The 15904-nt window shown below is 43.5% G+C and overlaps 1 protein-coding gene across 3 annotated transcripts in view; it reads left to right on the top strand.

Annotated features, from left to right (window-relative positions):
• The window catches only part of LOC149321208 (kyphoscoliosis peptidase-like), a 30357-nt gene extending 21975 nt beyond the window's left edge, over nt 1-8382 (top strand). For all 3 annotated transcript variants that reach the window (XM_089517309.1, XM_089517299.1, XM_089517289.1), the window contains 5 exons: nt 900-1008; nt 2363-2480; nt 3667-3855; nt 6243-6433; nt 7378-8382. In XM_089517309.1, the coding sequence (XP_089373435.1) occupies nt 900-1008; nt 2363-2480; nt 3667-3855; nt 6243-6433; nt 7378-8282 (1512 nt within the window). In that variant the 3' untranslated portion in view covers nt 8283-8382. The remainder of the gene's footprint in view (nt 1-899; nt 1009-2362; nt 2481-3666; nt 3856-6242; nt 6434-7377) is intronic.
• The last annotated feature ends 7522 nt before the right edge of the window (nt 8383-15904 follow it).

The following is a 15904-nucleotide window of genomic DNA, read 5'->3' as shown; positions in this document are numbered from 1 at the left end:
TCATTTCAGCCTGTGCTACCAAATTTCCTTTTGAAAAAATAATACACATGACACCTCTACTTTTAAAACTGAGATATGTCTGCAGTCTTGTATGAAATCTACTTAATAGGGAGTGGAGTACATGTAGCTCACTAAATGGTATTGGAGCACAACCCCCAACAATCAATGCCAAGGAATCATGGGGGCTGTCACATCTGTAGGACTACATGTTCTGCATTCCTCTGCTAGATTTCCTAGATAGTCAAAGGACCACCTGAGTTAACACTAGGCCAGTTAATGCTGTGCAGAATCCAAATCCCTGCCAGCCTAGGGATGTTGAACATTACATAAAACTAACTGGCACTTTGGCCTCCTTGTCCTACCCCTTCTCCATCACTTTTTGGATTCTTTTGTAGGCAGATCTTAACTTGCAGAACAGTCCTGGGCAAATTACTCTATCAGTTGATATTTGAGATCAGATGGTAGAAGATTTTTCTGTTGCCAAAAGAGGTTTGTGCCTAATCCTAACTCCCTACAACTAGTGCATCTTTCACTTGGCATTACATTGCCCCGACTCTACAAAGTTTTTTGTGGGTTTTTTGGGCTATGTTGCAATGTTCTAGAAGAGTTTCTTCCTGACGTTTCGCCAACATGTGTGGCTGAAGATGTGTGCCATGTGTGCCAGCCACAGATGTTGGCGAAACACCAGGAAGAAACTCTTCTAGAACATGGCCACATAGCCCAAAAAACCTACAAAAAACTATGGATGCCAGCCATGAAAGCCTTCGACTCTTTAAAGTTTGTTTAGTATGGCAGTCTAAATTTTCTTTAATCGAGCAACAACCCTAGATGGAAGGATGGACTTGGGTGGCTTCCCTCTTATTAACATCTTCAAAAACTGTTTATGTTTTATCAAATAGGTGAATGTCAGAAACAGTGTGGAAAATCTGGTGAGTGCCTTGCTCCAAAAAGTCCACACTGATCTGGAGAAAGTCAGAGCAATATGGATATGGATTTGCCATCATATAGGTAAGCAGTTGAGGTGCCACCTTTTTCCATGTTGAAAGAATGGAAGTTGCTTTGATGCCCGACAACTACAAAACAGTCAGCTGGAGCCTTCCCTTTTCACCATACCTCCATAAGGTAGGAGCTTTATTGGAGTAATAGCTGTGTGTTGAAGGCAGGGGGCCCCTGCAGAAGAGGGGAAAGACCAAAAGTATTTGTGGGCAAAGTGTGGCTTCAGGCTCCATGTGTCCACAAAGGCTGATTTTGAAGGCCCCGTCCATCCTTCCATCCAATCATTTATATCCTGCCTATCTCTCAGGCTGGCACTCTAAGCAGGTTACAAAAAGGCAGAGAATTCAATAAAATACATATAATTAAGAATTTACAAAGTATCAAATAACAACAGAATTAAAACCAATTAAAATCCTATTTTAAAACAAATTAAAACCAGTACGATTTCTGAACTATGGGTGAATCAATCTTCGGTTTTTCTTGGTAAGATTTGTTCAGATAGGGGTTTGCCTTTGCCTTTCTCTGATGCTGAGAGAGTGTGACTTGCCTGAACAAACAATACAGAGCTGGAATAATGTAGGAATACTTTAGCAACTGTCTCTATCTCTGTTACCTTGTAGTGGCAGATAGCCACTTCTGCAAGTGTAATTTCCTCTTCATTTCTGTCAAAAAGCAGTTGGGGTTGTGGTGTCGTGGGTTTCTATGGCTGTGGTGGGATTTGACTCCTGCTCGCCAAAGTTCAAAGCTCAAATCACTACACAATGCTGAATAGTTTAATTCTGTTTTAATGTTGAAATGTGTATGTATTTAACTGCATTGTATGTGTGTGCATGCACACACGTGTCTTCAAGTTACCTATCGACTTATGGCAACCCATGAATTTCATAGGGTCTTCTTAGGCAAGGAATATTCGGAAATAGTTTTACCAGTTCTTTCCCCTGAAATATAACTTTCAGCACCCAATATTCATTGGCAGTCTCCCATCCAAGTAGTAACTAGGAATGACCCTGCTTAGTTTCCAAAATCAGACAAGATCTGATACTTGTTTTAAATTGTAAGCTGCCATGAGTCTCAATTTTGGGAAACAATGGGGTATAAAGGTGGTGGTGATGTGCGGGAGGAAAAGAAGAGGAAGAGGAGGAGGAGGTACATATATTGTACTTCTATTTCTATTTACATTTTGTTTTAGCTACCTTGAGTAGACGTTTTGCAGAAAGCAAGGGCATATGTTTAATAAAAGAATAAACAAAAGACTCACCCCCAATATATTGCTAAAAGGCTAAGCAAGACTATCATAGCCCCATATTTTTTTTCATTCTCCGTGCTTTGAAGTAATGACATCTCAGATGTGTCTTCATCTCTCCAGAGTATGACGTAGAAGGGTTCCATAATAAAACCAAGAGGTCTTGTGCACCAGCAGATGTCCTTCAATCAAGAAAGAGTGTTTGTGCTGGATACGCTGCGCTCTTTGAACAAATGTGCAGGTAATTTGCAGAGTCACTAATTTAGCAGCCTTAGAAATGCCCATTAACATTCCAGATCATTTGCAGTTAAGCTTGCAGTTAATCTGAAGCCTCCAGTGCTTCTTCCTGGGTCTCTGGACACAGAGATACATTTCAGAGGCAGGAACTGTAGAAGAGAAAGATGTCTCATTTTTGGTTGTGTGATGACTTTAATGTCTGGACAGGCATTTTCACCCACTCCCAACTGGTGCCAGGGCTTTTTGGCTCAGTATGAATATAGGGGAGGGAACTGAGGAGGGGAATGGTGAGCCCATTGTACTATTTGGAGCAAGACATATAGAATGGAATATTCTGCCTTGCTCCATGACTTGTGGGCTTTCTTATTGTAAGAGCCCCAGAAGTAACAGTGCAGAGCCTGGGGGGAAACTTCATCATTCTGCATGCCAGGAGCAGGAACTGAAACAGACAATCCCAGAATGCTGTGACAATCATGAATTAATGGGAATATGCAAATTAGCTGGTTTTAAAATGATATGTGGAAAAGCTTTTAATATGAAACAAAAGGGTAAAACCTTGAAAGGCCTTGATAGCACTTTGCTAGTCTACCATGGAAAGTTAGTTCTGTAATTACATTTTAAGATGAAAAATTATCCCTTATCCAGAATACAAAAATCCGAAATTCTCAAAAATCCAAACTTGTCCACATTAGTGGCTGAGATAGTGACAGTGACTCTATTTCTGTGACACTTTTGGTTTCTGAAGGTTCAGTCCACAAACATTGTTTCATGTACAAAATTATGTATATAATTACCTTTAGGTGATGTGTATAAATGTGTATATGAAACATAAATGAATTTCATGTTTAGAATAGGGTCCCATCTCCAAGATACCTCATTACTTATATGCAAATATTTCAAAATCTGGAAAAAAAAACCCCATAATCCAAAACACTTCTGGTCCCAAGCATTTCAGATAAGGGAGACTCGACCTATACAAAGTCAGTTGTGTGAGGGGAAAAAGTTGACAGGACATCAAGAAAATGTTTGTAATGCAGCTGGTAGGTAAGATTTCTTTCTCCTCCATTATTTTTTTGCTCTTCCATAAAAATAATAAGTGAAGGATATCGACTCCAAGCTAAATAGGGTGAAAACAACCACAATGTTCTTCTCTACTATAGTGGTCCTGAACATCTTTCTTTTCCTTTCAGTATTGCAGGGATACAATGCAAAAACTTGTCAGGCTTCTCCAAAGGGTATGGATACAGACCAGGAAAAGTACTTAAAGGGGAAAGTGATCATGCCTGGAATTCTGTTTACCTTGATGGAAGATGGCATCTTCTGGATAGCACCTGGGGAAGTGGCAGTGTGGATGACTCTTGTACCAAGTTCACTTTCAGGTATGTTACTTTCAAGCAGTAAAAAAAGGCCAGTTGCAGACACAATGAAGGCTTTTATCCCTATTTCTATTTGCAGCAAGTGCTGGTGGCTCCCATACCAATGGGGTAGTATATCTGCTCCAGAATTTAGTATGAATTTTAAAGCCCAAGGTGCTTAATCTATTTGGGAAACAGGGATCAGGTTGGGCAAATAATTTAAAATTTAGACTAAAACCTAGAGCAGAATTACTACCTTACTGGCTTAGAAGCCACTACAATTTACTTAGAATCATAGAGCTGGGAGAGACTCCAAGGGCCATCCAGTCCAACCCCCTGCTATGCAAGAAGACACAATTAAAGCACCCCCTGGAGTTTATCATATAAGGAGAATTGGAAGTATAATCCGATGGCAATCTGAACGCAATCATGGGGTTTAAGGTTATTGCGTAATAACCTACTACACACAAATTCGGGCGATGGGAAGTCAGTCCGAACGCAATCATGTGGTTTCACGTTATTGCATGATAGACTGCTACATGCAAATTCAGGCAATGGCATGCTATTTTCGGGCAATGGGGAGCCAGTTCAAATGCAATGCGTATTCACGTAATTGCGTGAAACTAGCAACTTTAAGTGAATGCATTTTGGCCCCACTTTCTTTTCATTCAAATTTAAGAGAAATTCCTCCCATTTGATAAACTCCCCTATGACAGATTACCATCTAGCCTGTTGAAAAAGCCCCAAAGAAGACTCTACTACTCTCTGAGGCAGCCACTATCGAACAGCTTTTACTGTCAGGAAGTTCTTCCTAATGTTGAGCTGGAATCCCTTTTTCTGTAGTTTGAGTCCCTTGCCTCATGTCCCAGTTTCTGGAGCAGCAGAAAACAAGCTTGTTCCTTTGTCAGTATGACATCCCTTTAAATACTTAAAGTTATTTCATTTTTTGCTACCATTTATGCCAGAATTTGTGATCTGATGGCTGCAAAATTGGCCATTATAGGCACAGACTGTAGAGATGAAGTCGTCAGCATGGTGAGCAGGGCCACAAAAAATAATTAAATCCCAATCATTCTCTATTTATTGTCTTTGATAAATCTTTTTGAGTGGCGTGTTGCCCTTAAGCCAATAGAAAGGGCTGGACCTTCCATGTGCACAGGGTTATTTATTTATTTAGCAAATGTTTATAAGGTGCTGAGATCTGAATGGGTTAACCATACTGGCAGCAAAAAGACCTTTCTCCATCCAAAATCAAGTTGCTGAAATAAAGATGCAAATCCCTAGGCTGAGCAATTGCTCACAGGCACCTTGTTCTGATGTCCTGAATTGCTATTTTTGCATATGTGCCTGATCAGTGGACCAGCGAAGCGTAGTGGTTTAACTGTTGGACTATGACTCTGGAGACCAGGGTTCAGTTCCCAGCTCAGCCATGAAAGCCACTGGGTGACCTTGAACAAGTCACATGCTCTCAGCCTCAGGGGAAGCCAATGACAAGCCTCATCTGAACATACAGTTGGCCCTCCTTATCCATGGATCCTTTATTCATGGATTTGAGCATCCATGGCTTGAAAATATTCCAAAAAAAGTATAAATTCCAAATAGTAAACTTTGATTTTCCATTTTATATAAGGGACGCCATTTTGCTATGCCATTATATTTAATGGGACTTGAGCATCCATGGATTTTGTTATCCATGGAAAGTCCTGGAACCAAATCCCAGTGGATAACAAGGACTCACTGTATTTTGCCAAGAAAACCCCCCGATAGGTTTGCCTTAGGATCGCCATAAGTCAGAAGTGACTTGAAGGCACACAACGCATACATTCAGAAGACCTGAAGGTTCTTATGAAAAAGGAAGTCTATCTCATAAGCCCAAAGTCATCCGAGGCCTGATCTAGACTGCACCCTGTGTATTATGAGACTGCTTTGTCACATCTACATTTGCCCTCAGAGTATTCTAGCCCTGAATTCTCCCTAAATTCTCTTGCCTTACCTGCGGAGACTTTTTGGTGATTTAAGAGCAGCTGCCTTCCCACATGGTCCCTGTGAGCCCGCTGCCACTGCCACTGCAGAAACACATTGCTTTAAGGTCAGAACAAGGCACCCAGAGTGAATTATGCCCACAGAGCAACTTGGCAGGGATACATGGTTCTAATGGTTCTGGGTGTTCTGGAAAATCTGAAGCAGAAGGTAGGTCTTTTTAAAGTGGAGCAAGGAATAGGGACCCCAAATCAGATCCAGGCATTGTGAAAACAGCTCAGACCCAATTTGGAAGTTCGGGCCTGTGTAATGTAACCAGCACACAGTGAGGCTGGGGAGAATTCAAGGTTTATAAATAATGTAGACAGGTCCTTTGTCCCTAAGACTTGTTATGGTGAAACTCTGCAATATTTTGTTTCCTCCTTTTGCAGTTACAATGAATTTTACTTCCTTACCCATCCTGCTCTATTTATTAATGATCACTTCCCGGAAGACCATGAGTGGCAGCTTCTGAAACAGCCTCTGGCATTGCAGCAGTTTGAACATAATGCATGCTACAGCCCTAAATTTTATTCCATAGGGCTGGTTGAAACCTCTTCAAAAACAGCAATAATTGAAACAGGTAAAAGCAACAAAAAAATCCATTCTCTTCCTTTTTATTTCAGTTGATTGATGTTATTTCCCCCAAAGAACCATACTGAGGTTGCCCGTTGGTTTAGCAACTCAATACTAATGTTTCACTGCTGTGTAATGTTCAGTTACTTTTTAAACATAATTAAAAAAACAAATCCCCCACCGGTAGTGTTTCTGAAATAAAGATCCAGCCTTACTTAGTACAGAAATGTATTGGTCTCCCTCATCATATTGCCCCGACTTGTGGGACACAGAGGAGGGCATCTCTATCAGATATTAATCCTCAGGCAGACATATGTAGGGAGAGATATTCCTTCAAGTATTGAGATCAAAAGCTGTTTTGGGCTATGAATGTCATCATCAACACCTTGAACTCACACTAGAGGATAGAGTAGATTCCTTTGGCAAATTTTATCTAAAATATTACAGGCTGAGTCTCCCTTATCTGGAATTCTGAAATCCAAAATCTTCCAAAAAACCAAAACTTTTTTCATCAGTTGCTGAGATACTGACACCTTTGCTTTCTGATGGTTCAATGTACACAAACATTGTTTCATACACAAAATTATTTACAGTATTGTATTAAATTACCTTCATACTACATGTATATCATGTATATGGAACATAAATGAATTTTATATTTCAACTTGGGTCCCATCTCCAAGACATTTCATTATGAATGTATATGCAAATAGAGGTATTCTGAAATCCAAAAAAGTCCAAAATTCCAAACGCTTCTGCTTCCAAGCATTTAAGATAAGGGAGACTCAGCCTATATATACAGAGCGGTAAGAATATCCTTTGGTTGCCTTAACCCAGCCTGTTCCTCTCTCTGATGGCAAGGGGGCAGAAACATGATTTTTAAAAGCTTGTTTATGGAAAATGTTTATAATAGCTATTAACTGCATGGAAACTTTTATTGTTGTTTCACAGAAAATGGCAAAGCAGCAGTTTTCATTGAGAGCCGTGTTCCAGCTCTCTTCCTGGTTACACTTAATGGGGACAAGGAGCACTCTTTGATGACCTTGCAGAAGGATGGGGTTTTATTGGAAGTGTATCCTCAGCAGATGGGGACTCATAGTTTGGATATCTTTGCCAAACCTTTCAAAGATAAGGAGAAAGACTACAGCAATGTGTTAAAATATTCTTTGAAGTGTTCTTCTGTAGACAAAAGCATTTCTTTGCCCAAAGCTCTTATCCAGCCAGTGGGACCCAGCTGGCATTCAGAGGAGAAAGGCATCTTGGAGGCCTTGCCCAGTAGCCCAATTATCCACAGTGATGATGGCCGCTGTGTTGTCACTTTCACCCGGAGGAAAGATCTGGATGTCTTTGCTACTCTGGATTCAGATTCCAGCACGGTGTCAGAAGATACAAGGAGGCGTCACATTTGGAAAACCTGCCGAGGACGCCAGGTGGAGTTAAAGATTCACCTCCCCCACGCAGGGGACTTTGCTCTACACATCTGGGCAAAGAAGACATTTGATCCAGGGAGTCATCATTGTGCCCTCAGCTACCTCCTGTCTTGTCCAAACAAGAGTGTGAAGTGGCCGGTTTTTCCAAAGGCATATCAGAACTGGGAAGAAGGCTATGAGCTGGTGTCACCTCTGGCTGGTATACTGCCAGCCAACCGCCAGGTTCAGTTTAAGCTCAAGCTGCCCGGTATAGATGAGGCATCTGTTGAGTCTGGGAAGACTCACCCACTGACTCACAGGGGGGATGATTTTTGGGAAGGAGATTGTCACATTTCAGGCAGTTCCAAGGTTACAGTCATGGTATCCTTAAATGCTAATGATAACACCTTTTGGTCTCTGTTGGAGTACAAAGTGGAAAGTCACTAGTGTAGATGAAAACAACCAGTGCAACCCGATCCTGGAATGGGAGCTGTTACTGAGCTCCGATGCAGTGTGCATGTTTTGATTTACTTGGTGCTCTAAATAAATACAAACAAAATAAAACAAAGCTCTCTTTTCCTCTTTTTCTAAGCTTCCAATGAGGGTATCTCTAGAAGCAAGAGTGCAATTGCTTTGGCTCATTCACAGAACTTTAAAGGATTTCCAGATACTACCATCATCCAATTGTTAATCATCCTGTGTTTTTCAACTGCTTTTTCCATTTTTTTCTTGCTACAGAAAATCTGTTAAGGCAGGAGAGAGTAAAATAGCAGCATTCTTTATTTGTTCATTAGTTAAAATATGTATGTTCTTTCCTTTATCAAAACAAACAAACAAAAAACCTCAGTGAGGCACACAGTATAATAACATGGCCAATTTAAAACATTTTAAAATAGGAAAATATAAGTTATATAGATTAGAAACATATTAAACAATTTAGTTCATTAAAACAAGATCATTTGAAAGCCAAAACCTGTTAAATCAGTTTTAACAAAACTTAAACAAGCTTATGTGTGGATTTGAATAAAATCAGTTTTAGGTAGGCGTCAGGAGGAAAATGAGTGATAGTGTGTGAAGAGTTGTTCCTAGAGAAGTGGGATGAAGTGCCAAGAAATTTCTTTCTTTCACTTTCATTTGAACTGAATTTTCAGTCATAGACTATATTTCATGTCCCACTTGCTGAGTCATTCCACTTAAAGTCTTTTTCCGTAAAACACACTTAAGATGCTTCTGGAAGTGGACTTCCATTGTACTCTAGACTGCTCCACTCACTGATCTCTGCAGGGAATTTACATGTATTTGTCTTCAGTTTGTAACTCTCCTGTGTTCTCCCTTTAGCTTTTTTTTCCCCCTTCTTTTTTACTTTCCAGAGAAAATATGTGAGAAGAAAAAGATGGAGTAACTGCCTTTTAAGTGAAAGCAATAATGAAGCCCTACTTGAATAGTGAAATGTGATGTTGGAAGAGAGTCCTGCCAAAATGACCAATATGGGACCTACAGACCTAAATATCCAAAAGGCTCCAGATCTCAGAAGCTAAGCATGGTCAGCCTTGGTTAGTACTTGGATGGGAGACTGCCAGCGAATACCAGGTGTGGTAGCCTACATTTCAAAGGAAGGAAATTGAAAAACTGAGTAGTCCTTGTTTAAGAAAGTGCTATGAAATTCATGGAGTTATAAGCTGCTGGGTGACTTGAAAGCACATACAGAGAGAAAGAGCAAGCCAAGCTTGAACCACAATGATCAAACAGGCTATGATAATTTGGCCATATCATAGAATCATAAAATCAAAGAATCATACTGTTGGAAGAGACCACAAGGGCCATCCAGTCCAAATCCCTGCTGTGCAGGAACTCAAAATCAAAGCAAAACTCACTGGAAAAAATAATGGTAGGACAGGTGGAGGGAAGCAGAAAGAGAGGATGGCTGCATGCTAGAAAATGGATGGACTCTATTAAGGAGGTCATGGATATGAATTTGCAGGACCTGAGCAGAGCAGTGGAGCATAAGGAGTCTTGGTGATGCCTCATCTACAGGGTCTCCATGGGCCGGGATTGACTCAAGGATGGATAACAACAACAACAACAAAAGTTATGCTGGCTAGGGCTGCTGGGAGTTGCACTCCTGAAATATCTGGAGGGCTGCACAATTCCCACACTTTGGCTAGAAACACTCCAAAAGCCTCTTCATCGGTCCCTGGCTTTCAGGAGTCATACCGATGGGCTTGCAGCCTGACTTCGACCCTCATTGGTCCCTGACTCTCTGGAATCAAACCAATTGGCTTGCAGCCTGACTTCAATCCTTGTCAATCCCTGACTTTCCGGAGTCATATCATTTGACTTGCAGCCTGACTTTGATCCTCATCAGTGCCTGATTCTCTGAGGTCATACTGTTTGGTTTGCAGCCCAACTCAATCCTTGTTGGTCCCTGACTCCCCATGATCAAACCAAGTGACTTGCAGCCCAACGTCAATCCTCATTGTTCCCTGACCCTCTGGGGTCAAACTGATTGGCTCACAGCCACACTTTGTTTCTCCTCGGTGCCTGACCCTCCAGGGTCAAACCAATTGACTCACAGCCTACCTATGCCTTGACTCTCTGGGGTTGAACCTATTGCCTCACATCCCTCCTTCGATGCTCGTTGGCCCCTGACTCTCTGGGGTGTTCCAGATTGGCCCGCGGGTGGTCTTACATGTCACCTTCCCCAAGTATCGAGTGGTAGCCAGGTTGCCATCACAGTATGGCTGTATTCCGTCTTGACACTCCTTTGGGAGAACAAATATTAAGGTTCCAACAGTACCATTTTAAGCTGCACAAGAGGATTCGAATGCAGCTGACCTTTCAGTTTCTGAGAGCCGTTATTAGTGCCATCACACACTCCTCGCCGCCACCTGGTTGATTTCATGGCTGTGATTGACTGTTCTCAAGAGCCAATGTGGCTGATGCTGGTTTGGATTTAAGGCCATAGTTGCGCCCTCTATACCGAGGTCAACTACAATTTGGAGCCATGATTTTCCCTTCTATATATCGAGGTGCACCATTGGCTCACGCCTCCCTGATTTGGGACCATAGTTTTCTCTGTACCGAGGGCCACTACCTGCGAGCGCTCTGCCAAATCCAGGGCCATGCTTGTCCCCTCCTTTTCAAGGCCTATTATGGCTCCTACAATTCGTCCCTTGAATCAGTACCAGTGATCACATGTTTGGCTCCAAGCCATGATCACCTGGCACATGCTCATTCTGATTCAAGGCTATGGTTATTATTTCTATGCTGAAGTCTACCATTGTACGTTTCATAACTGCCTCCCATTTCATTCGAAACCGAGACATATTTCAGGTTGCTCTCTCAATATCAAGGGATGCCATAGTCATTGGACAGATAGACAGTGTGAATATTCCCTCCATACCAAGACCCAACAACACAGCTATCCTTATATAGCTGATTCAGGGGATGTGGTGCCCCCTCCATACTGAGGAAGGACATCACCATTCACACGTTACAATTTTATGAGGACATCCTTCCTCTCGGGTCACATGGTATTATGTACAGATATCCTTGACAGTTTAAATTGTCCTCCGTATCCGGGGATGGTAAAACATCACTTAATCCGATCATTCAATTCTGATATTCAATTCCAAGTTGTCTCCCATAATCTTGGGGACACAACCTGGTGGCACAGTGGTTAAATGCCTGTATTACAGCCACTTACTCACAAGGTTGCGAGTTCAATACCAGCAAAAGGGTTCAAGCGCGACTCAGGCTTGCATCCTGCTGAGGTCGCTAAAATGAGTATCCAGATTGTTGGGGGCAATTAGCTTACACTTTGTAAACCGCTTAGGGCAGGGGTAGGCAACCTTTTTGAGCCGGGGGCCAGGTTGCTGTCCCTCAGACAAATGGGGGGCCGAAGCCGGGGGTGGAGCTTCCACCCTCCGGGGGCGGAGCCGCATGCCAGGGGTGGAGCTTCCAACCCCCATGGGCGGAGCCACATGCTGGGGGTGGAACTTCCACCCTCCGGGGACGGAGCCGCATGCCGGGGTGGCGCTTCCACCCTCCAGGGGCGGAGCCACATGCCAGGGGTGGAGCTTCCACCCTCCGGGGGCGGAGCTTCCACCGAAACATCATCATCATCACCACTACTATCATTGTTACAGCAGCCCTTTCAGCAATAAATGCACCAAAAATACACAGAAATGCACTTTGGAAAGTCACACTCCTCCGCCTCCTCTTTCTCATCCTCCTCCTCTTTCTCCTCCTCCTCCTCCTCCTCTTTCTCATTGAGAAGGAATTTTGCAGAAAGTACACCAAGGGCAAGTAAATAATAATAATAATAATAATAATAATAATAATATTAAAGTTACAGGCATGGAAATTGCTAAAATGCAATTCAAAATTAAAGGCAGCAAGCATGCACTGGCTCAACCCAGAAAGCCACAAGTAGTTGGTGTAGCTTCAGCTAACCCCCTCCCCCAATGAACCAACCTCTCTTGCCTCGCTGTGGCTGTGGCTCCCTGGCTCCCTTTCTCCCTCGCTCTGCACTCCTTCTGCCTCTCCTCCTTTCCCTGCTCTTAGGGAGGAGGAGGAGGAGGAGGGCGGAGGGCGAGGTGGAGCCTGCTGCAGGCCTGCTGCAGCCCCTGGAGCCCTGTTGGAGTGCTCCAGGGGCTGCACCGGGCCTCCTAGATGGGCGCCGCCATTTTGTTTTTCAAAATGGCGATGAAGTCTCGCGTGACCTTTGCCATCCTGAGATCACGCGAGACTTTGGCCGCCATTTTGAAAAACAAAATGGCACCTGGAGCGGCGGAAGAACGGGGCGATCAGCGGCAATCGGCGGCAGGACTGCGCAGGGGCCGGTGGGAAGGCCTCGGCGGGCTGGATCCGGCCCGCGGGCCGTAGGTTGCCTACCCCTGGCTTAGGGAGTGCTTAAGTGCACTGATAAGTGGTATAGAAATGCACTTGCTATTGCTATTGCACTCTTGGTATAGATAATCCTTCACCATATGAGCAGGACTGTACAATCAAACTCATCAATTGGTTTGCTACCTCTATACCTAGGGACACTACCATTATGCACTCGGTACCAGCATCATTCATGGGGGAAAGTTTTGCCACTTCTCGGTATGAGTGTCAGTTAAGGCAGTTGGTGCCTCTTTACCAAGGGCCACTATATATGGTGAGGAATACATGCCTTCTTCCCATGCCCAGGCCCCTTCTAAGGGGTTCTTGTCAATTTTATATTCTGTTAAAGAGGACATGTAGTCCTAGACTACTTAGCATTCTAAGCTGTGTCTCTCAATGTCATACTCTTCAAATCTTGGCTTCGAGAAACTTTATCAGGTCCCTGCCCTTTTCCTAAAGATTGCTTGAATGAATGCATACACATTTTGAGGGCTTTGTAAGCTCCTCTTTCCTGGGTACCAATGTCCTGACCTGTGCAGCCTCACATTGTTGCAAGCCTATTGCCCTTCATGTTGGCTTCCATTCACCTTTTCAGAACAGACAATGTCTGTATACCAGACCTTCTTGTTTGGTATTTTACTATAACTGCTTAGAATAGTGAGCTTCCTTCGGTTTCACGCCACCTAGCTTTGGCATAATCTGCATTATTATTATTATTATTATTATTAGCTTTTATTTATAAAGCATTGTAAATTTACACAGCGCTGTACATACAATCTTATTAATTGGACGGTTCCCTGCCCTCAGGCTTACAATCTAAAAAGACACGACACAAAAGGAGAAGGGAGTGGTGGTGGGGAAGGGGCCAACAAACCTGTGCTATCTAGGTCAGGGTGTTCCCCTGACCTTAGTTTGCACCCAACATTTATTATGGACCATCAAGGTTTACCTACAGTCTTTGCAACATACGGTTAGCTGGCAAGCCTGTTTTTTCTGCCAATGGGCATGTTTCACCTGCATTGGTGACTGTTCCCCACTATATCTCAGTAGAGTCGGCCCTTCTTATACACAGATTTTTTATACATGGATTCAAGCATCCACAGTTTGAAAATGTTCAAAAAAAGTATAAATTTCAAATATCAAACCTTGATTTTCCATTTTTTTATAAGGGACACCATTTTGCTATGTCATTCTATTTAATGGGACTTGAGCATCCACGGATTTTGTTATCCATGGAGGATCTTGGAACCAAACCCCAGTGTATAACAAGGGTCCACTGTATTGAATTTTCTGTTCGATTCTGTAGAGTTGTCATATCAGCAGGACTGTTTGTCCCAATGTTTGCATGCCCTTGGGCTTGGTTTCACAAATAATGTTTCTATTTGGGAGCAATGTGCCTTTCTTGCGTGGTATGGAACTCCTTCCTCCACTGACTGAAGATTGTCAGTCTAACCCATTTGTGTGATTCGCAGAGACCACAAAGAAGGACAGGTTGCTTACCTGTAACCGTATTTCTTTTTATTTATTTATTTATTTTATGGTATTTATACCCCGCCCTTCAGCCCTAATGGCTATCAGAGCGGCTTACAATTATTATTTTTAATTACACTGTTCCCTGCCCTCAGGCTTACAATCTAAAAGACACGACACAAAAGGAGAAGGAAATGGTGGTGGGGAAGAGGATGAGGTCCAGTGGTTATTCTCTCCCTCTGAGGCCTGGACCAAGGCAGATGGACTGGAGCGAGGGCCCTCTTTCTTCAGGCTAACCCTGATGGAACTGGGTCTGCCTGTTCACTCCCTCACAGGCCCAAAGGATGACACTTATCATGGCGGGAGGGCTCTCTATCTTCAGGCTAGCCCTGGTGGAGCTTGGCCTGCCTGTTCACTACCTCACAGGCCGAAGGATGACAGTTATCATGGAGGGAGGGCTCTCTATCTTCAGGCTAGCCCTAATGGAACTGGGCCTGCCTGTTCATTCCCTCGCAGGCCGAAGGATGACAGTTCTTTGAGTGGTAATCTGTGAATTCACACAAATCCCACCCAACCGCCCCTCACAGTCATGCCCTGCCTCTCCTTCAATCCTGGGCTGCTGCTTTGGAGTCCATAGAACAGAGGGTTTGGGGGGAAGCTGGCCAATAACGCAGTTGGGGATTGGGTGGGTCTACTGCCAAAACGCTTCTAATAGCACTAAGAAGGTTCCGATCAGCTCTGTGCAGGGGCAGAATAACCCATTTATGTGAATTCATAGATGACCACTCAAAGAAATACAGTTACAGGTAAGCAGCCTGTCCTTCCTCAGATGCATGAACAAGGTTCAAGTCTACAAAAGTTGGTGCTACCAACTTCTCTTGAGGCCTCAACAGACCGACATAAAGAGTGGGCGTGGGGGCAGAGTATGGGCATGACATCACCCAAGCAACAACATGGCAGGTGGCATCACACCACATCTTTGGCACAGTGTTTATATGCACTGTGCTGAAGAAGTGGAGAAAAGCTGCCACAATGGCAGATAGGGCACCCTTTCTACAGTGCGAAAAGGAGCTGCTGTTTGTGGCTTCTTTTTGCACCAAGGAAAGGTGGGATCAGGGCTGTGGCGTGCGGTTGCTGCCGCCCGGGTTTGACAAGGAAAGGGGCACCACCCCTTATGGGCCATATGTTAGTCTCAAAGGTGCTACAAGATCTTTGCAGACACATTTGTTGTTGTTAACTGCCTTCAAATCAACTCCAGTTCATGGTGACCCTGTGGATGAGCCATCTCCAAGACACACCCCCTCCCCATCCTCAACCTCTCTGCTCAGGTCCTGCGGACTCAGGCCCTTCTCCTCCCTGATTGAGTCTAACCATCTGCCGTGTGATCTTCCTCTCTTTCTACTGCCTTCTACCTTTCCAAGCATCATTGTCTTTTCTAGTGAGTCATGCCTTTTTATGATGTGGCCAATGTATGGCAGCCTCAGTTTAGTCATCTTGGTTTCCAGGGAGTATTCTGACCTGATCAGTTCTAGGACCCATTTGTTTGTCTTTTTGGCTGTCCATGGTATCCTCAGCACTTTTCTCCATCTAAACTGGAGAGCTCCACATCTCAAATGAGTTTATCTTCTTTCTCTCAGCTTTCTTCACTGTCCAGCTCTCACATACATACATGGGGATAGGGAATACAATGGCTTGTGCTATCCTCACTT

The sequence above is a fragment of the Sceloporus occidentalis genome, unplaced genomic scaffold (genome assembly GCF_023333645.1).
Source record: "Sceloporus occidentalis isolate IW3139 unplaced genomic scaffold, rSceOcc1.0.p SCAF_1, whole genome shotgun sequence".
Lineage (NCBI taxonomy): Eukaryota > Metazoa > Chordata > Lepidosauria > Squamata > Phrynosomatidae > Sceloporus > Sceloporus occidentalis.
Note: the sequence above shows the minus strand (reverse complement) of the source record. Positions and strands in the feature narration are given on the sequence as shown.